The following is a 24,101-nucleotide window of genomic DNA, read 5'->3' as shown; positions in this document are numbered from 1 at the left end:
AGGACATGGCAATTGCAGAGTTGTGATTACAGCTTGATATTTTCCCCTCTGAATCCTCTCTCCTGATTAAAAAGCCTTATATTAAAAAGCTAACAAACCAAACAAAGAAACAATAGGAGATAGACTTGGAGCTGGCTGACAGGATAGAAAAATATTGCAATATTGTCTCAAAGTCACACTCTTAATTGTCACAAACTTGGATTTTTTTTCTCATTTTCATCTGGGGTAAAATAATTCAGATGTTCAGAATTTTCCAGTGAAACAGAAGGTGTAGAAACACTTACAGGAAACACAAACCTTTACAAGCTGTGCCTGTCTCTGCCGCACATCCCTGCAAACAATGTCCCGCTTACTGAAATAATTATTAAACTGTCTCCATTGTAAAGTGTGAAATTTTAAAGAACCTGTTGGCAGTATGAAAAATGTTTCTCTCAGCCATGTTAAGTCTGCATTACCTGCCTGCTCATGTTTAGCTGTGGCTGCAAGTGATTTTATGTATTAGGAATAAACTGGCTGTGCTCCAGCTGGCAATCCATGGTCACCTTTGCTTGTTACCCGGGTAATGGTTGTCACTGGCCTGGCTGCAGAGCCAGAGGGAGCATTCCCAATGCCATGCACAGCTTGAGCCAAGCAAGGGGCAGTGCAGGGCCATTCTGGATTCAGCCCTTCCTTCCAAAGTGGGCCACCTCCACATGGCTGATTCCAGTGTCTGCTGTGGACTGCTGTGCACACCTTCTCCTTGTGTCCTTTGCCACTACGGGGATGCTGCAGGGTTGAACACAAGCAGGAATGTCAGGTGGGCTGGGATGTTTCACCTTGGCCAATGTTAGGGAGCTGATACAAGCTTTGCTCACTGCCTGAAGCACAGATTATTTTATCTGTGTCACGCTCCAAGGGAGCACCAAGACTCATGAGCCGGGGTTTCTTTTGTTTACTGATTGGTTTTGACATTTCTCTGGAGTTGTAACAAATCTCTGACTGTGATTAAGAGAACAGAATTGTTTTCTGATTCATCAGTAAGACCTGCATCATCCTTGGGTTCATGTGAAGTAGATTTTACTTTTTACCCAGCCAGCATTGCCCAGAATGTTGTCCCCTCTCCCCCTAGCACCAAACATCTGCAGTAAACAACTTATCTCTCAAGGAGCAGACTTCCTTGCTGTGGGGCATTACAGGCAAGCCCTGGTCCTTGCTTTTTGTCCCCTGCCTGTGACATTATAGCTCTTCCCTGAGGCTGTGCCTGTGAGCCCTGGCCTCACCCTGGGGCTGGTTGAGCTGCCTGGGCTGCGTGTGCTGAGCAAAAGCTGCTTTACATGTTGCAGTGGACAAAGGGACAGCAGCCCATGTTTGGTCCCACACACCACCTGGCTAGACAATGCTGTCAAAAGGGAAACCACAGGATTAGGGCAACTAAAACCACCTGCTTTACTGAAAATTGAGCAGATGCAGGGAGGGCAGAGCCTCCCTTAATGCTGTCAGCCATCAGCAGCCTCCACTATCCCAGCAGTGGTGAGTTCACCTGTAGCTTGTTTTTCATTCTTGAAACTGAGATGAGTGTTCCACCTCCAGTCCTGCCTGGTTTCACGGAAATGGGTGAACCAACCTTAGCTCTTTTGTATAAGGCCCTTTAAATAAGGTCCTGCTTTAGCCTGATTTTCTGCTTGGGATGTAACAATGAATTCCTGCTGCTTGAGCCTGCCATGTTGCTTATATTCAAAGTATAATGGGGAGCCTTCAGAAAAATATAACCTTATTTACAATGTACAAAGCCAATTGGATTTTGGTTAACAATTTCTAAGTGATTACAGTTCACTAACAATGCAGGTGTGCTATAGATGCAATGCACAGGGGGGGACTTTTTATTTTAAATCATACAAGCTTTCTTTTATTCATGTCATTCAGGCGCCTCAGGATAATTCACATTTCCAGCTTTCATAATGTGTTGTTCAACCACTGTTTTTTTCTCCCTCCCTATTGTACTCTCACAAATCATACTCACTAATTTCTGAAAGCTTTTCATTTCTCTCTATAGGTTGTTGTTTCGTAACATTTTATACAAGAAAAGCTGCTCTTGAGGCACAGAATGCACTGCACAATATTAAAACTTTACCTGGGGTGAGTACATTTACTTTTTGATCCTAATTATTTTATTGCTACAAGAATAGCCCTTTTGCTCTTGATGCTGCTTGGTGCCCCAAATGATCTTGATCTCTGCAAGGAGGGTGGCTAAACTGATGCTCTGCCCTCGGTTGGTGCCAGTCCTGTAGCAATGGCATCATGTCCAAAGGCAGCTGCTGTTCTCTACAAAGTCCTTTGGCTGGAAAAGGTACTGATTCCTGCTGAGTAGAGACAGTGGCCAAAGTGCAATGTGGATCTTTTTTAAAATTTATTTAAGGGGGAGGGAGGGAGGAGAGAAAACATATGGCAGAAAAACACTGCACCACTGGGGCTTCATGTTTGAAAAGGGAGAGAAGAGGAAAAGACAAAACACAGCCAGAGTTTGTTAAATGCAGCCTTTATCCACATGGTTTCTAAACAACGTGAATGCACTGGCTGCACATCTCAGGGTGTTGTGGAATGTGGTACCCCATAGCTGCTTGCACAGGGCCATCCTGTCTCCTGACATCACCTCTCCTCACCACCTGCTCCCTCTGGCACCAGCATTCAGAACAGTTGTGGTTGTTGTACAAACTGTATCTTGCATTTTCCTATGGTATTTTATATTTAAATTACAGGGCTAGAGAGAAGTGTATCACTGGTAATTGCATGTCTAAACTCTGAAATCTTCTTGTACCACCATTTTCATTTTTTCTGCTGTATTCTTTGAGGATAGAAGTGAAAAAAATATAAAGGATGGAGGTATATTCCCTCTTGATGTAGGAGAAGTGTTCAAGTATATGTTTGTAATGTCTGGTTACAGACATGAAAATAAATAAATACACTGTGTAAATAAATAGAGCATTGCCTGGACTGACAGCTATATGGCCAATATCTCCTTTAGTTCCTATGTGTTGTGTGTGAAATTGGACACTCTGTGTTTGAAAAATTATATCTGGCTGGTTCACCACTTTATGCAAGTGATTTCCTGGTAGGGAAGCCACCTCATGTGTCATGGAAATGGCCAGCACAGAGCGGTGCTGTCATGAGAAAGTTACCTGTGAGCCCTGCTAAAGGTAAAATGGGAGTCCTCTGTCATTTGCAGTGAAAATGCTGGGAATGGTGGTAGGAAATCTGCAAAGGTAGGAAAACAGGAGTGTTGGGGAAGATGAAACAAGAAAGTCTTATAAATATGATTGTCTGGCAAAAGATTTTGAGAATATAGAAACTATAAGTGAGATTGAAATGAAAGCAAGCTTTGAGATATCTTTATTACTGAACAACTGGAAAACAATGGTATGGCCAGCTGAAGGTAATCCCCTTTTGATGAAACAACACCCTCTGCTTGCAGACAGGTCCAAGGGCCAGAGCAGACCCTACTGGCTTGGTAGAAGGGGCCCAAAGGGGAGTTTTTAGGGTTTAAAATGTAACACAGTATGGTAATGTAGTGATTCTTATAGGCTGTATGTAAATGCTATAGGATTTGTATATTGTACTAGATTGGTTAGTGAGAATTAGAATATTCAACACAGAAGAAGATTTATTGTATTGTAACAGGAACCTCACTCTCTTACGCTTTTGCTCTCTTACCCTTTTACTCTGTTACCCTCTCATCCTCTCTCCCCCTCTCTTCTCTTGGGCCTGCTCCAAGCTGTGGCTGGCAGCTCCCACAGGGCCCTGAACCCAGGCTCTTTGCAATAAACCACGAGTTCCACCACCTGGCTGCAGAGATCTCTCGTCTCTGTCCGTCCCGACCATCCTACCCCCCGAAGCTCCAACAACAGGAGAAAAGTTGTGGCATTTCAAGTGATGTTTTCCAGCAACTGGCCCTTGCAAGGGACAGTACCAAGGCCTTACAGGCCTCCCAGTGGGAGTCTCAGCACTTTAGGGTGTAGAGGATGGGTCTGCCATCCTCAAGAGAGAAAGGAAGGCTCTGAGGGACAATTCCCTTTGAGACCCCTTTGGAGCTCAGCTGAACCTCAGCACCCTCTGTCTCTGCAGCCCCAGTTGTTGCTTCCCGTCCTCACTGCCAGAAAATGCTGAGCCCTTGGATGATAGCTCTCCAACCCCATTCAATGTTGCACCTAAACCAACTCACTGAGTGATTGTTCTCCATCATCCTTTCAGTCAAATGGCTGTGTGCACTGGCTGGGTGGGATGGAGGTGATCCCAAGCTGCTGGAGCAGCACCATGCCCAGATAGCATCCCTCAAGCTCTACCACAAGACCTACTCATCACCCCCCTAGGAAGTAGACAGGGTTTGTTTAGACTCATACAATCACAGAGTCATAATGGGTGGAAAAGACTCCAAGATTTGGAAAAGATTTGACTAAAACCACAATGTCAGTTAAATCACAGCACTAAGTGCCACACCCAGTTTTGGGGTTTTTTTGAACACATTTAAGCATGATGACTCCACCACTTCCCTGGGCAGCCAAAGCTTGACCACCCTTTTAGTGAAGAAGTTCATTCTGATGTCCAACCTGAACCTCCCCTGGTGCAGCTTGAGGACATGTCTTCTCATCCTGTTGCCTGGGGGCAGAGCCTGACTCCCACTCTCCTGTCAGGGAGTTGTGGAGACTGAAAAGGTCCCCCCCTGAGCCTCCTTTTCCCCAGGCTAAACAAACCAAGTTCCCTCAGCTGCCTTTACCTTTCTTTGTTCTTCCCTGAGTCCCCCAAGCTGCTTGCTGTGTTTCAAGAGATGTTATTTATCCCAGTGGGTGACTCAGAGGGGCAGTTTTATTCTCTGGCTTCCTCACATAGAGGTGGCAAAGCTGGCTTAGCTCTGCATTGCATCTTACTTGAGCAGGGCATCATTTTCTCCCCAGCTTTTTCACAGCTAATGAGCAGGCAGTAGTTAAAGATGTTAGTGTATCTTTTGATGTTATTTTAAAATAAGGTTAAATTTTTTTTTTTCCCTAAAGTCCTCTCTAGCTCTTTGTCATTTAAAAATTACCTTTCTAAGCTGTTTTCTCCTGTCCTAACTGTGAGGTTAGAAAGTTTTCTTTTAAGGAAATATGGACACTGCATTCCCATGACTCTGGGGCTTTGGCTTTAAAGATATTCCTGATACAGCCAGAGATGTTTAGATTTTACTATGAGATAAGTTGTTATACCTACATTTTTAAAGGGAAGCCTCTAATAAAGAGAAGCAACTTGAATACATTTCTACTACTTCTCTTTCAAAATGATTCAGCATATATTATATAACAGATTCTATATTTTGCACGTGCAGTATGCTGCCATTCAGCATATATGGGGATACTGTTATGCTGCATCTGTGTATTCCCAAAATAACTTCATTTAAGCACTCTTTAAAGTTGTGGCACACATGCTGAAAACACTTCATGTTAGCAGGGTTCTCCTTATATGAATTTTAGCAATTTCTGTATTGTTCCTCTTGCCTGCTAAGCAGCTTTTACCAAACAAGCAGGAATCAGTAGTGGATAGTTCTGTGTGAGAAATGGTCTCAGAGCAAATGGAAGCAATCTCCTGTCAGAGCTACAACAAGGGATGAATTTGGATCAGGTTCATTTGGGCATCAAGTGTCAGCTTGCTTCCAGTAAGCAAGGTACAGTCAGTAGGAGGTTCAGTAATAAAGTGTCTCCTGGAAACAAAAGGATCCATGCCTTCCCCTTTTGCTTTAATATCACCATGCATCAGATAAGGCATCCTTAAATAGCCCAGGAGGAAAATCCCAGGCAAAGGCTGGTGATTTATTGGTGTAAGGTAAGGAAAGCTGGCAGAGGCAGGAGCAGGGGGCTGCAGGGGTGCTGTGGCTGTTGGAACCCATCTGTGTTTCACCTGCACTCAGGTGTAGCCTGCACTGCTGCAGAGGTATGGAGGAGAATAGCTCTGGGTTCATTATTGTTAGAGCCTGGATTATTTCTGGGTTTAGTCTCTGCAGCCTTGCTCCAGATAGCTCAGTAAGCAGGTTTTGGATCAGCACCGGTGAAGCCAAAAAAGTGGAGGCTTAGTGTGAAATTTATCCCCCTTCCAAGGCTGCATGTTCAGTTTAATTTAAGTAGGTTTTTGAGCAACGCCTGCAGTGCTATGTCTCTATCTCTGCTTTTTGCCTGGACCTCATCCTTAACAGAGACATGAAAACACCAGCGCTTGATCTGCTCCTTTGAGCTGCACCCTTTTAGTGGACATGAAGAAAATAAGACCAGACATTAATGATTAATGCAGAATCTTGGAAGAAAATATTGCAGGGTGCCTTGCTGTTTGATTACAAGCCTTGGAATTAGTCAACATTTCCATAATTCTAAACCAATATACACCTGTTTTCCCACTGTGATGTGAAGGCACAACTTAATTTAACAGAAACCCCGCTGTGCTAAATCTCTCATTAAATACCAAGCTAGTTCTGTAATTTAAAGTTGCAGCACTACTATTTTAACTGAATTGCCTTTGTATTATAAAATTAATAAGAAGTTAATGATGCACTTTGCTGTATTCGCTCAGATTTTTTTTTTTTTCACAGCAACAACAACAAAAAAGAAAGATAAAGAAGAAAAACATGTCACCAGCTGACATCTCAAGGCTTTTCTGGTTTTAATCATTTTCCTGAGGATAGAAATTCATTTAAAAGATTTTTTTAAAAAAATTTAAAACTTTCTGCACAAGTAGGATCAAACATCATCTTTTTATTCATGATTAATATAATCTCTCTGTTAGTCATAATATTCCTTGTCATATATTGGAGCTTTTATCTTTCCCAAAATATGTATTTAGATATCACTTCTTATGTAGGATTGCTACTAGGCAGAGAAGCAGATATGCAGTGTTTGAGAAATACAGGCACATTGTTATGATATACGATACAGATCAACCAAACAGGGACAGTTCTCTTCTGTTTACTTGGTGCTGGCATCACAAGTAGCTTTTATGTCTTGCAAATGAACAATGTGAATTTTCAGATGTGTCTTTTCAAACATAGCAGGAGAGCAGGTTGCTGATACCCTTGTAGCTCATAGGGATGTGGTTTATATTATTCAGCTTAGAGTCAGGTTTTCTTGGAGTGTTCATTTGGATTTTGTTTTAAAAGGCAGAAGGGAGAAAAGGGAAAATCTCAATTTGAATGTAATAATGATCCTGGAAATGGGCTTCTTTGGGATGAGATGTAGAACTGAGGCCTTAACTAGTCTCATCTTCATTAAGAATCTCATGGCTTCGTTAGAGGTGTTTAACTTCTATTCCCTAAACAGAGTAATCCAATAAATTCCACCCATCTAAATTTATTCTTCCTTCAGTTAGATGTAATAATCTTGCTTCCCCCATGCTCTAATTTGCTGCTTAGTGAAAATTGGCTTCTGTATAGAGGGCAAACCTCAAAGAGCTGCATTCAGGGACTGCTTTAACTGTCTTTATGGCACTGACATTCTTTCATTGTTTTAGTTTTAACATGCTTTATTTTAAAAACAGAATGTGCTCTGTTTTGCTGACAAGTGAACCTGGTAGGATTTCCTGGCAAGGGTTAAGTGCAGAGAGGTAACACAAGAGCACTATATGTTGGTTGGATTCTTGGAGCCAAATAGCTGAATAAATGCACTTTTAATGTCATGCAGAGGCTATTTGAAGTCAGAAATCAATGGGCATCCATTTGTAAAATCTACGCCTAAAACTCTTTGGAGTCTTTGTTCTTTATTTGAAGTTAGATTTATTGGACATGGTAAGGGTCATTTGTTGTCTTTATGTACATTTTTTATATATCCTCCTACCTAAGGTTATCAAAAAAATAGTTACCAGCCCACAGTCTGCACTACCATGCTTTTAACAGAATCATGGTTTATGTGGTTCTTATTTCAAGTGGGATATACATATATAAATATATATTCCAAGCAGCAGCAAACGTTTTTTGTTGAAGTTCTGGCATGAAATTAGGACATTAGCTGTATGAATTGATTTGATTAAGGGTTTAACAAGGAAGAAATACCATTTTGAGAAAGCTCTTAATATTTTAACAGCAAGATGGAGTTTGTAGGAACTGTATTTGTAAAATATTCATGGCTTTCTTTTTTTGCCAGATGTTGTCAAGGAAAACATTTTAATCTTTGCATTGTAAGAGTCACATCTGGTTTTATTAAATATTTTTTGCATCATAGGGAAGCAGGACTGGCTGAGAGGGAACTTTGCCCACAGGTTGTGTACTGGCTGTAAGGAAACCTCAAAGTCCATTTAGGGGTGTAGAACATTAAAAATAATAATCAGAATAATCTGGTCCAAAATGCAGGCACCTATGACGACTTACTATGAAACCTCATTAACTTTCTGATAAAATACCATTTGTCCAACAAAAAACAAAAAACCACAAATATATTTCTGATTCTTGCTTTACATCGAGTTCCTTTCTAATGATTATCCTGACACTCTCCTTTCTGGAGCAGTGTTTCAATATCCAGTTCCCTTCTCTGTTTTAAGCCTTATGGTTTCTCAGTACTATATGAACATTATGTAAAAATTACCTGTAATAAAAAGGTAATCATCCAATATGATTTGAATAATAGCCTGAATATGATATAGCAGTGACTCTGAGAGATTTTGACAAACAGAAAGGGAATTCAAAGAGCAATTATCTTAGTTAAGGCTTTGCAGCGATTGATTTATGATGACAAATGAAACTAATTCAGTACCCATATAGTATGGCCAAATGCTGTTTAATGAAGGATCCAAAGAGTATAGTACTGCTTAAATGATAAAAATACCAGATGGGAAAGAAGAGAATTCCCAGGGAGCAGCTGTTCCTAGGAGGTGAGCTATAAGACGCTCAATGATGTTGAGAAAGTGAATCTGGCCAATTCCTTCCTTTAAAATGCTATGCAAAGGAAACTACTTAATGATACACTTTGCCCAGCTCAGGAGACATGTGGGTATATTTTTTTATTCAAAAATGTCACTTCTACCCATGCCCCTCAAAAAGAAAAAATGTTGCGCTGACTCTACCACTTCAGTGAAAATGAATATTTGCACTAATTTCAGATACTTTAGTAGAAAATATGGGTTTGCACCTACTATTGCTGTGAACCACAGAACGGATCACCAGCCCCAGATTTATAAAATAGAAGAAAGTGACTTAGAACCCAGTGAATCTGTGTAAGTAGCTGAACTTGCAGCTTAAAGGGAGAATAGCAAGTGTTGTGCTCGCATAGGGAGAGGGGAATATTGACCAAGTGAAAATAACTTCTCTAAATTGAGCAAAACGTTTAGTTCATACTTATACTGTCCCTTCTTCTCACTGAGGGATGGAGGGTCAAATTTGCCTTCACCAAATTCACAGCCTCATCATTAGGATAACTTTGTGGCATGCAAGGAGAATGCAGTTTAAATCCTCTCTGCCTTGTTAACTGAAAGGATTTAGCTTGGATTGACCTAACAGAGCCTTCACCACTGGACTTAGCTAAGATTAGGGTCACTGTTTCTCCTCTTGAAGCTGCTCCAGCTGTATGAAGGTATCAAATTCTGGTGGGAATGAGAGAAAGCAAGGATAGCACTTGGTTTCCTGGTACTGAGGGCAGTGACTCAAGTACTGTGATATCTGGATATGAGTCCATGCTCTCGTAAGTATTTTGTTCTTTGGAAAAGCTTCAAATGTTTGGCAGAGACGCTCCAAGAGCAGGGAAGTGCAGGAAGATCCATTGCTGAGGAACTGAGAGAAGGTGGCTAAACCTTGACCTGCCTTACTTGGGGGATGTGATGACCTGTGGTGTGTCTGAGTGCAGAGCTGCACAGGGCATGGGCATTTAGGTTTAGATCCCAAACATCCATATCAGGCTGTTTAGGAAGCAAGAACACATTGGCCCAGCTGCAAAAGCAGTTAGATGCACACTAGCATTTTTAGAGAAGTCTTGGAGTAGTTCAGGAATTTTTTTTTTCCTTTTTCTTGCACAGCTTTGCAGTATAATAATGTTGGGATGGAAAGTAAGTAATGCATAATAATGGCTTGACCTCAGAAAAATTCACTAATGTGAAGCTCATCCCCATTCTGGCGCATGACACTGGGATTTACCTCTGGTTTCCATAACTCTGACCAGTTGAGGTCATCACTTTGCAAAATCTCTCCAGACCTTTTTGTCTAGCTTTGAAATCTTACTCAGTGAGGGTGGAGGATCAGTTCACAGGATATCACTTTTAAGCTGGGTGCCCAAAAATCGCTGACTTGGAGAACGTTTTGCTGTGCACTTCAGAATGGAAATCTCTGAAGAAAATCAAGAAGCCATCACTGGAGTACTCCAGGGTATTGCAAAGCTCACCAAGATTTAGGTGGGGTGCTTAGCTAAGGACAATAGCCCAGGCACTCTCTTAAACAGCTATTTGTCCTCCTGCTGGTGTTAGCTGTTTTCTGTTATCTGGAACAGAAAGTACAGGTGCTTCAGTCAGCCTCATTAGCACCACGACACGAGCTATTAAAATTGTCTTCCTAATGAAAAACTAGTTCAGGGAGCCTTCCTAGCTGTCTGACTACTCCTACAATAGTGAAATTAGAAAGGCAAATCATAAACAGAGTTGCAGGCATCAGGAAGCAACATCATTAGAGGTGCCCTTGGATGCCATTTGCCTGCCTTGATAGCAATGTTTGGCACCCGTGGATCTGAGTTATGTTATGACTGAGAAGCCTGGGCCTCATGGCATGTTTATATCAGAGAGAATGTTTGTTCAGCATCCTCCTGCCATTGTATCCAGCCCTGTGAGCTGTGCTGCTTCCTTAAACACCTCTGCTGTGTGGTCCATTGCTGTTGAAGGGATGCAGTGCTGCCTCATCGTGTGTTTGCAGTCCTGTGGTGGTGCAGGAAGCTGAGGTAGCCCCAGCCAGATTTTCCCTGGGTAGGTGCACTGTGCTGCAATGGGACAGTGTACATGATAAGAGAGAAAACAGAAGTTCTCTCTTCTCTGTTGTACTCAAAAACCCCATAATACTACAAAAACCAGGTGAAACTGGGTGGTCTGATTGATTGAGTCTCCTGCTGTAATAACACTCTGTGGTCAATCATATTCTGTCTAATCAAAAAAATTCTTTGCAGACCCAGAGAGATAATTTCTTTTATGTTTATTCTCTGGAAGAAATGATCATCTTCATCAGCTTAGTTGGAAGAGCCGCTTTTTTGTCTGCTCTTCCCCTGTGCTGTGCACAGAAATCCCTCCTCCTCTGGCCAGAGGGGCCGCTGAGGCTGCCAGAAGTACATGGAGATTCATTTGGGTGCAAGCACCAGTCTGGGGTACAGACATGTTCATCTGATTGTCTTCATAGACATCCAAAACTTTAGAGAAGCTCAAATCGGCTGTGAATTCCCACCCTGGAAAGACATGGAGGACATGTAGTTGCAGAGCTTATATTTTAGGCTTGTCAGTGAAGCAAGTGGTCAGCACCCTCTAAAGCAGAGAGCAAGTATTATTGACAAGACACAGGGGAATGGGTTCAAACTGGAAGACAGTAGGTTTAGATTAGACATCAGGAAGAAATTCTTTCAAGGCCAGGTTGAACAAGGCTTGGACAGACCTGGTCTATTGGAAAGTGTCCCTGCCCTTGGCAGGAGGTTGAAATTAAATGGTCTTTAATGTCTCCTCCAACCCAAACCTTTCTATTATTCAATGATTCTATGATTCTACATTTAGAGTGTCAAGTACCTTTTAACAGGAAAAGCACTAACAGAGGGGGAAAGCTAATGTTTTTCTCACTTTTGGAATGGTCCATCTTTTCTCCATCAGCTTAGCTGAAATCAGTAATGGCATTGCTACCAGACAGTAGCCTGATTATCTGCAGGAGCAGAGAGAAGCAGCCATTGAAAAAGATGCCACCATTACTCCATTTATTAACAAAAGCCTGTATCTATAGCCTTGTGCCAGGGAAGTTAAAAAAGCAAAAACTGCGAAAGAAAAGAAAAAAACCACATTGAGCTAAACAGAGTCTTAAGCAGTGGTAAACAAAATGTAGCTTCCTTTGTGGTTGATTTTTATCCAGCTGCAGCCAAATATCAAAGCGATATCAAAGGAAAGCTACCCATTAATTAATTCAGACTGACTTCACAAAGCAAGCTGGAGCTTTTGCTGATATCTGATTCTGACAACTTCCTAATCTTCACAAGATTGTCATTAAGAGTGGCATTAAAGCAGTCTGCAGTCAATCCCAGCTCTCGCCCCATTGTAACTCAGAGATGGTCTATCTGCCATCCCGGGTGGGGGATATGCAAGCAGGGCTTAAAATAAGGAACTTTGCTGTGCAAATGGAATTTACAACGTATCAGGGAATCACATTAATACACTGCCTCAGTCGTTCATCCTAGGAATGCTCACCCATTCCCACTTGCAACCGTTACAAGTTGCAGTGAGTGGAAATTTTCTCTCTGAGGGAAAATTTAGCAGAGAAAGAAAAGAAAAAAGAACCTTGTGTCTGAAAGGAATAATTAAAAGTCTGTTATGATCTCTAAGAAAGGATGAATAGAGGCTTATCACTGATTTCAAGATAGAGAACACAGGATTTTGAGTTGAAGAAAGTAAGATTGTGGAAAATAAGACACTCATCAGAGGATAAGATTAGTTTTAAACTAAAAACTTTGAGCGACCTGGTGTAGTGGAAGGTGCCCCTGCCCATGGCAGGGAATGAGATGAGCCTTAAGGTCCCTTCCAACCCAAACGATTCTACGATCCTGTGAACTGAAGACCTGGTACCTCCACAACTGAAGCTCCTGATTCCACCATGAGAACACAACACTCCGTGTTCCTTACTGCTGCCAGGATCACTCAGAGGGATTGCAGCCTCATGCAGAGATGTGAGGGATATGACACCTTTATCTTTCCATTCAGCTGTGAATGGCTCAAATGATTGAAGGGAGTTTTTTTCCTAGACCATCACTTGAGCAAGTATCCACCAGACAGTAACTAATACTATTTTGTGGCAAATTCTGACAGTACCTTAGAGGAAAATGTGCTGTGTTATTATACAGTATATTCATTTCAAATATTGTAGAGAATACAGAGGAGGATAAGTGCTGTTGTGGGAGCACCTCACCCAGCATCCACAGCAGTATCCATGAAGATGGTGCATTTATTTCCTCCACTGCCCAAATGCCAGTGACAAATAGGAATTATTTTGGTTGTACACAGAACCAGGGATTTACCATCTTAAGAGGTGAAATAAAGCTTAGATCGAGTATCACAAAAAAATACCCAGCTCAATTAGAATAATCTTCTAAAGGATACAAAGTTAAATCCCAGTCCTTACGGGTGTTTGGGGTAGGAAAGTATTAGAAAATATGGGATAGGCAGTAATCCTGTATTGGCATTAAGTCATTCGAGATGAGCTGCTGGATTTTTTCATCTCTCATTTCTCTGACCGCTAAGAAGTGAAAGAAATTGCTGTGCTGGGTAAATATAGAATCCTCCTGTTTGTACAAAAATGTATGATTAACCAAAAAGAAAGACCTTGCTAAGTAAGAGCTACAGTCAGTCTAAGTGCTGTGCTTACACACTTGTGTCTGGAGGGCTCTGGGGGTTGCTCAGGCAGACGTGTCCCTTGCCTCTTGTGACCCTGGTCATTTTGCAAAGAATGACATGGATTTATCCCAGTTTAGAAGGGGCCTGATAGCTGACAGCCCTCATTGTCTGCCACTTGTCTTCCTCCCTGTTGACATGAGAGCCAAAAATAGAGGGTGTGACATGGAGAAAATTCTTTTCTGCACCCATTCCTCCTTCCCTATGCTTTCCTTGCCTTCTGCTGTAGCTTCACTGACACTGCAACAGCCCTCAGGCTGCATTAGCCTCTCTTAGAAAAGTAGCATATGCCAAGAAACCAGAAGTTCAAGACTTCCCAGTAGCTCTAAATGCTAGCTTTGGAGCAAGTAGGATGAAAGATGTGAGAGGTTTTAGCTCAGTTGGTTTTATCAGAGGATCTTCCTGGTAGTTCTCTGTGGCCTCCAGCTGTTCCACCTGAAGCCATCCCTGCAAAGAGATTTCCTTGACCTTTAGGTGAGTTGCACATAAAGGTGTTACTCACGGGGCATAGACAGAGAAAATTTCTAATTGAGTACAGTAGCAGTAAAGAATAAGTAAAAGAAGACAAGTTTTCTCATACTGATGCTTACAGAAACTAAATGAAGCATTTTTGCTTTTTCTCCAAAGAATCAAGGGGCCCAGTCTCTGGACACAGGCATTGAGGTTCATGCTTGGGATCAGATGCTGGTTTGGAGCTCTGCAGATGGGTGGAGGCAGGTTGATTTTGGCTTTACTCTTCCTAGCACTGTCCCTTTTTCTAATGAAATCTTAATCACAGCTTGGTCCGAACACCACAGCCAGCTGGAACTGGACTCATTCTTCAAAACTATATGTTTCTGCTAATGTTATCCATTTATTTTTTGTTTGTTTCACTTTCAAAACACCTATTGACAGAAATATTCAAGCACATTAGAATTCCAGAAGATTAGCATTATAAATATACAGTGCTTGTTTAGTTTGAATACAAACCACTTTCCTTACCCCCAAGAAAGCACTGGCAAAGTACATTAGCTACAGAGATGCTAAAAAATTAAAGAGAATGAGTTCATATGAAGGGTGGTTAAAAATATCATGGTTGCTCAATGTGACTCTTACTGGTGTTTGTAAGTGTATGTATACACAGCCAGACTCATATTTTCATGTGGACAGTGTGTGTTTGTGTGTGCTTGTGGCTGGAGACTTGTGGCAGTATTGTTCTGTTTTCATAGATGGATGGAATATCAAGCTATCTTTTTCATTCTCTCTCCAAAGCCAGATTATTTTGCCAGGGCAGACTATTGGCATAACACTGAGTGTCTGGATGCTGATACTGGATAGTCGTGGAAAATTCCTGTAACTTCAGCTCATGGAGAGCTTAAATAGAATTTATGAGCCATATCCTCATTTGGCGTAAAATATTATGGCTCCGCTGGTTCAACAATAAAACTGTACTACTTACCCCAGCTGATCTCAGTCAGGAGAGTAGGATTTTTGACATCTTAATTCAAAACCTCTTTTCTACCTGAATGCTTTGGCTATCCCCTGCAATATTTAGAGACATGCATGTTGACAAGTAGTTTGGGGCTCACATCTGACCTTTGGAGAAATCTGGATTGGTCTCTGTTTGGTAACAGAGGGGAGTTTGACTGCCTGTCTGCCTTCTGGGGAGGAGGGAATTGTGAATCAAGACATGTATTCTGGACTCAGAACTTCTCTGTACCTTTGCTAAGTGAAAAGTGAAAATGGCAGCGGCCCCACATCATCAGAGCCAACTTTTTCTATATACTGTACCCTTTGCTCTAATTTAAAAGGTAGAATTTCAATAGATTTTATAATTTTGATGCTATTGGGGCTTATTTTAGACTTACCTCAATCACACTTTTTAGCTATAAGATGTTCTTGCTGGTACATTGTAATGCAAATAGGAGAGCTTTCCAACAGAACTTTCAAAAAGCTTTACATTAAAAAAAAAAACCCATAGCCTAGAATTTGAGTTTTGTACAAAATAATAGACTGTAGTTTCTGTCAGAAGAGGAGCCCAAGAGCGTTGTTGAATCAAGGTGACCTTACATGCTGCAGAAAGAGCCAGGCAGAAGATCCACTTTGCAAATGAACAGAAAAATCTGTGATGTGATACTAGGGGAGTGGCTGAGGCTGTTTTCACTCTTACTGAGTGCAAGTAAAAAATTAAGAAGATAAGTGTAGATGAGATAACACTGTGAAAGAAACAGAGGATCCCCTGACTATGCTTTCTTGCCTTTCTGAAATGTTGCTGTCGGTAGTCATTCCTTTTAAAGGGTTATTTCCTGAATTCCAGCTTGGCAAAGGTAGAGGATATTGATGACCATAATCACATGGTGTTTTCCCAGAGCTTAGAGGACAACAAGCAAACACAGAACAGAGTAAGTCTTTAAATAAAACTCCTGCAAAACAAGCATTTTATATCCTGGTCACTTTGGCCTCTCTCAGACGTGAGGTTGTGTTTTGCATTACAAAAGTCATTGCATGTTTTTAAAAACCTATGATTTAAATTAAATTTCTTCACAGTAATTGGTAACCTGAAAGAAAAGTTTTTCTTTTTTTAGGTTGGGGCTGGGTTTTTAGTAAAGAAGAAGGACAGAGTAGAGAATTGCTTTGTTTTCTTAACAAATTTCTAAAAAATATTCTAGAAGTTGATGTGGAATCAGAGGGATTTATGTAGAAAGGGAGGGGTTTCCTGTAGACCAGGCTTGAGCATTAGCACCCTAAAATGGTGACCGCAGACTGAGCTACTTGAATATTTTCATTTGGCAGCAGGAAAGGTCTTTTTTAAAATGGGGACTTCTTCTCTCTTTGACAAATTCTGAGAAGAGCAAAATTCCCTGAATGTGCTCTCAGGAGTCCATGCTTCCTAAGTGGAGAATCCGGGACAAAAGTGAAATCTGACTTTGCAGACCACTCAAGAAAGGACATCTCTGCTTTGATGCTCCTTTTAAGATGGTTGAGGGACCTCTGTCATTCCCATGGGAAGACTTTACGCAGAAGATGACTTAATAGGTAGCATGTTTTGGCTTTGCTCTGGCTCTGTTTTCCAAATACTAATATGGGAGGAGGAGGTGTTCTTAGATTTGAAGGGAAAGTTCTCCCTTTAAAGTCTCAACCTCCTGTTGACTTCTGGAAACAAACACCCAACTGGGGAGGTGGAAGAAAGTACATCTTCAGAACACTTGAGTCATGTCCAGTGGGACACTGACTGGAAGGCTTATGTCATGCTGGGAATTGAGTCCTGCCATCTTAGGTCATGCTGGCCAAATCCACCCAATGCACAGCGAGGCTGCATTAGTTATTAGCTGACATCCCAAAGCCACAACAGCTTGGATGGCATTTGGTTCCTCCAGCAGCCCTGGATCACTGCTTCAGGTTCTTATGTCACCTCTCAAACAGGGTAGCCAGGGAGTAATATTGTAAAAATAACCCTGCTTGTGTGGAGTACCTGCTAAATAATGTCTTACCTACATTTGATGATAAAATGACAAGATTTTGGCTTGATAGACTTCGTGGAATAACTCCAGGTTCATCACATGGAGCCTCTCTGCCTTTTTCCCACCTTCTTCCTTTTTGCTGCAGGGAGCCAGCAGCAGTGAGTACCTGGCAGGGGTGTTGGGTGAGGAATCAATTGGAGCGTGAGGAGCTCGGGCTCTGGTGCAGTGCGGACAGCTCGGCTCCCTCCCCCTGGATCCTCATTCCAGGCCGTGCCGAGCTTCCCTGCGTGGTGCTGGGCAAGGTGCCGCCGAGCCGTGCTCCGTTTCCACCCACAAACCTGGGCAGAGGTTTTTGCCCCCTGCAATCACCTTGGATTTCAGGGCAATCCTTGGGAGGTAAAACCCAGCCAATTAATGTCACAGGGAGACTTCAGTTATCTCCCCACCCCGTTGACACGCAAACTTCAATTGGCAAAATGTCAACAGAAGTTATTGCTGCTGCCGATGAGATGGATAGCTCTTGCTGTTAAAATAATATCTGATGTTTTGCTCAGATGTCTAATGGGTTTGCTTTTTAAGCATGGATGATGCAAAATATCCCCAAGGCATTATTCCCAACAAGTTATAGAATCCCACTTAATGTCTATTTTTAGGATTGAATAGGTTCTGTAAAGGCTCATTTGTTTGAAGAAAAGATAGTTAATAACTTTGTTTTCCATGTGATTTTGAAGAGACAATTTTTGGCCGTACCTCCCCTTCTTTATCTCCACTTCATTTGGCTTGCCTGTGCCCTGGAGTTGTTGCCATTAGTGTGGGAGGTAAGAAATTAAGGAATTTAATAAATGGAGGAGAACTGCTAAAAGAGCAACAGTAGCTGTTTGTACACTAGAAAGTGGTCACTTCTAAGACAGCCAACTTTTTAATCTCTATCTGAGGGTACAACATTTAAAAGAGACTGAGTGCTGCAGCCTAATTAGTAAATGTATGGGAGGAACAGCAGGATGTGGGGGGTGACTGTGGAAGGGATCAGTAGATGAAGAATTATTGATGATGATAATAATAATAATGATATTTTGTTATTATTTTAAAGCACAGCATTGTTTTTAGTCTCCCTAACTAATGTTTAATTTAACTTGAATTTAAACCACAGAGTGTAGTGGATTGCAAATAACTGAGTTGGAAAGCTTCCAAAAGCCATTGAATTTCAGTGGTTTTAGTGTTCTCTGGTAAAACATCTTGTTTTAAGCAAGCTATATGCTTGTTTCTGTGCTCTAAATAGAAAATAATGATGTTATGCATTACCGCATGAACTATATTTGGCACCCAGCAGCAATATTCATTTTCTCTTGCTTCTCCCTCTTCCTCCTCCCTTCCCCCCTCTCCCTCTCTCTCTCTCCAAAAAAAGCATGTATATATGTCTGACAGTAATCTAGGAGGCCAAGTAACAGCTTACATTCTTATACTACTAAAATTGTATGAATGGCTAACACAGCTTAAATCCCTTAAATTGGGATTTATGAAAGGATGACAGCAAACAATCTTCTAGCTATGCCATCTCTCAGGCAGTTACAGCAACTGCTTTACATTTATTTGTGAGAATCTAAGTGATAACTGCACATTTTTCCTCCTTTCATCCGTGAATAAGCAAAGGTGAATGACTCCAACCAATACTGGGAATCCAAATCTCTGCTTGTGCTGGTGAAGCCAGCAGGAGCATGGTGCTGGTTAGCACTTCCCTGCCTGGTGTGTGGGTATATTTTGGGGGAATAAAATGAGCTACACACTGTTCCCACTGGACTGTATGGACAAGGATATCCTGTTTGGAGTGGAAGGAGGAGTATAGCTGTGCAAATGCAAGCTGTGCCACACCACTTATTTTAAGATCCAGAGAGCAGTCCTTTGCCTCTTTTATTCACTAGTATTTATTTGGCCCTGGAGATTATCCCCAGTTCCCAGAGAAGTTCCCAAAGCACTAGCCAGATATTGACTGCGTAATTCAAGTTAGTTTGACCCTAGAGGAGTCATTCTAAACAGTTCCTTTCGATAGGAAAATACACCTCCTTCACTTCTGGGAAACTCATATTACTTGTGAGTCACAAGGGTTTAAAAAAGCAAAACCAGCTGGCAATGAAATGATGTGAGAAATGAGCCTTCAAGAGTTCCTCTGAAAGATCCTATGGAAAAACTAGGGAGCTAAAAGGTGAAATGAGGGGTGGGGTGGGGGATATAAAGGTATCTGCACATAATAGTCCATTGCAGAAAAGTAATGGTCTCTAAAAACATTGAAAATCATTTAATTCTCTGGTGCTTATGGAGTATTTTCTCTTCTTCCCCCAATCTTCTGGTAGGTCAATACATTCCCTCCTGACTTCCAGACTCAGCAGAGGTTCTCAGAAACCTGGTTGGTCTTGTTTTTTCCTTGGACTACTGGTCTAATTAAACTGCACTCACTAATTGGATCAGAAGTTTGGAGAAAGCTTTGAATTAATTTCCAGACCAGAGTTAGGCAAAGAATATAATTTTTTCCCACTGGTTTCCATGCTGGTACCCCTTTAGGTGCTTTTCTTCTGAGCCTTTAGCCTGTCTCTGCTGCTCCCTTTAATATTTCCTTCCCCTTCAATTTTCCTATTGATTCCTAAAGTCTCAGTATTTATAATCCTTCACCCAAAAAGAAAATTAGGGTTTAATTAAGGTCTAATGTCTCTTCTTCTCTATCCCACATTCTCTCTTGACATTTTACAGTTCTGAGATGTAGAAAATACTAAAGTCCCATTTGACTTCAACAGTGATTAGTGCTAGCAAGAAGCAAGTCCCAAAGTGCTAGAAATGACAAGATACATGCAAGCTGTCATCATTTAATCCTATTGCCTTTTGTTTGGTTTGGTAGTTACCAAAGTAACCTGAGTTCTTCAAATTTACCCTTTGCCTGGGGATAGGTTTAGCTCCATTTTGTGTGGTGTTTCTCTGTGATGTGGTCTATGAGGGTGACAGGTAAGGGACAAACTGAGTTGGGTCATGGCTAGAAACTTCTAACCAGGGCAGATGACAGGGAAGGGAGGACGAGGACAGGTCTGAGAAGGGCTAAAAGCTCTAGAAGTCTGCTGGTGGCTTTAAAGGATTAAAGAAAGATGAATACAGGAGTGATAAGGAGTGAGGAGTCATAGATAGCGTTCTCCACACACAATCCCTCAACTCTGATGGTGAAAAGTCACATTCTCCTTAACTTCAGAGGACTATCAGGAGGTGGTCTTTGCCATGCTGAGCGGGGTGAAGGTGCAGACAGGTCTGATGGCCATTCTGAGTCCTTTCTTGCTAAGAGGTTTTCCTTCCTAAGGGCATGAGAAGTAACAGGAGCAAGGCATGTGCATCCACAGTGGCAGGAACGGACAATAAAAACTGCTACCAGATGTAGTAATCATGTATGAAGGTGCTTTTGCAATGGACCATAAAAATAAAAAAAAAAAAAATTCAGTCTAGAGATGCTGAAGATATCCAAATTTCACAGACTCAACACAGCTGCAGCAAAATGAGCCATCAGCTCCTTCATCTTTACTGAAAGGCATCTCCTGCTTTTAATCACCGAAGTCCTGTGTAAGACTGACATGCTGATGTGTAACATCTTAAAGCAGCCAATACAGACCACTTCCAGTGCCAACTGCCTCCTCCTACAAACCTTGCTTCACTCACAGAAATTGCTGCTCACAGGAAGTCTTTAGCCTACCCAGAATATCTGAATGCCCATTTCTCTTCACAAAATTGATAGAAAGCAGGTGTCCAAAAGTCTTTCCAGGAAATATATTGACAGCTCTGAAATGTGATTTGAACAGTTGCTGTTGATGCAGTGGTGACTTGGAATGTGCCAACCCCATGCTCATCCATGCCTGGAGACAGTTCTTACCCGTTCACCCCTGACACCACAGGCTTAAGATTACACCTGATTTGAAGCATCCCCTGACTAAACAAAACAAACCATGAGCTGATCGCCTTGTGCAACGTGCAACCACACAATAGTAATCACAGCTAATGACTCTGCTAAATGCTAGACTGCACACACCTCCTTGTTTGGTGTTTGTTTTGTATACAGAAGGTAACATCGACTGAATAACGAGGATGCCAAGTTACAGATGGGGTTGTGGAATCGTATTTGACAGCTGATTAGAGTAATCTGACAGAAATGATGACTTAATCACCACGACAGACTCCAAATTCCCAGATAGAATTCCACCCAGGTTAATCTAATTTCCTTGCAATATTTTTGCCAGAAATAGACTCTTAGCCGGCTTGTTTTCTCCCATGCAGATGTCACATGGCTTTGACAAGAATGTAAATAGGTACTGCTATTTTTGTTGAAAAGATGACTTTGAGGCTCTAAAGCTGGAGAGGTGGCATGCCTTTGAGATGCATTGAGTTGCTTTGCTGTGTTTTTTTTCTCTAATGACATTATGTTTACATACAGCAAGATGTACTCAGGAAAAAGAGGGGGGGAAAAGGATGTGACTATTCCATTGTAATTCTAGGCCTTGGCATGGTCCTGCTGCTGCCCTAGACACAGCCATCAGCCAGATTCTCGTTAATTTCAGGGGGATTTTCAGAGTTGCATGTCTGACAACTGTTTCTTTGCCTTTTTGATTCCCGTGGACTGCCTCAGCATCCCTGCTTGGGATGCACCCAAGGAGAGGCAGTGACGTTCCTGGCCCCGGGCTTTGGGTGGCCTCTGTGACAGCACAAGCAGCAGTGGAGCCCCCACTTTACTGCCAGCACTGCCATGAGGCACTGGCAACCTTGGGCAAGAGGCATTTGCCTGCTCTCAACTGTCAAACAATGGCATGGTGTGTTTTGGGATGGACACAGAGCACCTGTAGAAGGGCAGGTCATGCCCTGCTTGCTGCACAAGTGTGTTCAGTAGAACTCTCTGTAATACTGATGAGGAGAGGTTGTCCCTCACAGCCCATACTCCAGCCTGGGTTTGGTATCCCCATGCACAGTGCTTGCCAGGGGAAGCTGCCCATGCTTAGAAAGAACTTGCCTGAGTGCTGTGTTGTTCCTGTTTTTTGTGTGTGCGGAACAAAGGATGATGTTCAAGGTAATAAATTACTTGCTAAGGTTATTTTTCTTGTTCTTGCCTCTTTATTAATTGTAAGTGTGCATTCATAAATACTGTATTTTCATAAGCAAAGCTTTCTCCAAGAAAAGAAGAAAATGTTTCCTGTTGTTCTGTGTGACAGCATGACATACTGAGAAATCACTTACCTTGAGATCCATAAGTGATGTATAGTTACAATAACAGCTTCCTGATAAGATGGGAAATCCTTCATTTCAGTAGATGACATGATTCTAGTGAGTGGCATCTAATTTGAAACAGTTTTATATCATCTGTAATCTTTTGGAAGGCCTGGAAAAGCTCAGCTATTTTATTATTTTATAGCCTGCAGTTATACAAGGGAGATACAAAACATACCGTTTATTTTGTCTTTTGCTCATTGTAGAGTGAAAGGATAGTACCTATTTAACTTTTGTCTCTGCCCCTTTAATTTTCTTATTCACTACACACTTCTTTGAGAGTCATTCTTTTCTTTTCTTTTTTACACCTACCTTTAAATATTTTATGGGTAGAGAGCTTATAATATGTATTGTCACGGCAGTTGTCTCTAGAGGTCAGCAATGAGTTTAATAATGAGATGCGAACCAGTGACTCTGTAAAACCCATTTCAGGTTATAAATGGCATGTTTTATTGAATCTAGTGTTAAAGGTTGTTAACGTATCAATTGGTGATGGTCAGGGTTAAACAAGCTTCAACATGAGCCCTCTCATGTTAGGAAACTGTCAGTAAGGTATTTTTCCACTTTCCTCTTTGCTGAAGCCAGGTTTGTGTATCACATCCATTTTTTCTGGGGGTATTCTGCAGTTTAAACTCTCCAGGCCTGAGCTGGATCTTTTATTGGTTTTGCACAGATGGCATCACTCCCAAATTCAGCCTGGTGGTGTGAAGAAGACCATGAGTTTTTAGCAGGAACTTTTGAAATCAAGTCAAAACCTATTTGAAGCATCATGTTAAATCTTGCCTCTTGGTTTGTGAATGTAGCAGATTACTGAGTTAATGAATTTGGGGTAATGATGTGTGACTGAAGAGGATGACTTTGGATATGCAGTAAATGTGCTTGTCAGGTAACACTGATCTTTATGTTGTGACCATGGGCAGCAAAAATAACTTCTTCATGTGAATTTGGTCTAAAGTTGGCCTCTCTGGTTTGGGCAATTTGAAAAGTGAGAGGTTTTTTATGTTGTTAGAATAGCCTTTATTCAAAATATCTACTCTTAGGGGCACATAAACATGTTGAAGAGCAATTGATTGATTCTCTGTCTACAAAAGACCTGAAATTGCACTAGGTTTTTCTCTTAAATCCTGCACATTTGTAAATTTTCAGTACTTACCTTTCTTTCCTCTATTTTCTCACCACTGCATTGCTCCTCAGAGTCCTCAGTAACCTGCAACAGCCTTGTGGAGCAAGTTAGACCCTTTTTCTTCTTTCTGTTTTTGCTTGCTGTGTGGTCATGCTGCCTCACATTCCCACAAATTTTAAGTCTCCTACAGTGCCCAATGTATTGTTGATGTCAGGAAAAACCTTAAGCACTAAAGAAGACAGAGAACCATAGACGTTCCCTTTTTTCTATAAAACTGATCTAATAAGAGTGGTAGCAGGCAAGTGCTGAGCTATTAAAGTCCATTTAGGAAACAAATTATTTAAGGAGAGCAGAATTGTTAAAACTGAAGAAAATTTATGCATCCTGACAACTACATCTACCTTGTGGCTTTGCCTTTCCCTAGGACACGCTGGGAAGTTGTGCAAGCAGCACAGGGAATACATTGATTTGCAAGGCCAGGGAGCATTCTGGACTTTGAATAAATCTAACAGAAACATTCACGGCAATATTTTATATTTTCTGAAGAATCCAGCAACTTTTTCCCTGGTGGTTAAGTTACTTCACCAAAAGCAATGCAGACGTGGGTTTCTGTGCAGCTTTGAAAGCATATTTGATATGGGGGCATGGATGTTCTCTCCTGCTCAGCTGTTTTT

General features: G+C 41.5%; 1 protein-coding gene across 13 annotated transcripts in view; it reads left to right on the top strand.

Moving 5' to 3' along the window:
• Positions 1-24,101, top strand: part of CELF2 (CUGBP Elav-like family member 2) — a 550,308-nt gene that overhangs the window by 446,246 nt on the left and 79,961 nt on the right. For all 13 annotated transcript variants that reach the window (XM_064703051.1, XM_064703049.1, XM_064703046.1 and 10 more), the window contains one exon: positions 2,033-2,115. In XM_064703051.1, the coding sequence (XP_064559121.1) occupies positions 2,033-2,115 (83 nt within the window). The remainder of the gene's footprint in view (positions 1-2,032; positions 2,116-24,101) is intronic.

This window comes from Zonotrichia leucophrys, chromosome 1A (genome assembly GCF_028769735.1).
Source record: "Zonotrichia leucophrys gambelii isolate GWCS_2022_RI chromosome 1A, RI_Zleu_2.0, whole genome shotgun sequence".
NCBI lineage: Eukaryota > Metazoa > Chordata > Aves > Passeriformes > Passerellidae > Zonotrichia > Zonotrichia leucophrys.
Note: the sequence above shows the minus strand (reverse complement) of the source record. Positions and strands in the feature narration are given on the sequence as shown.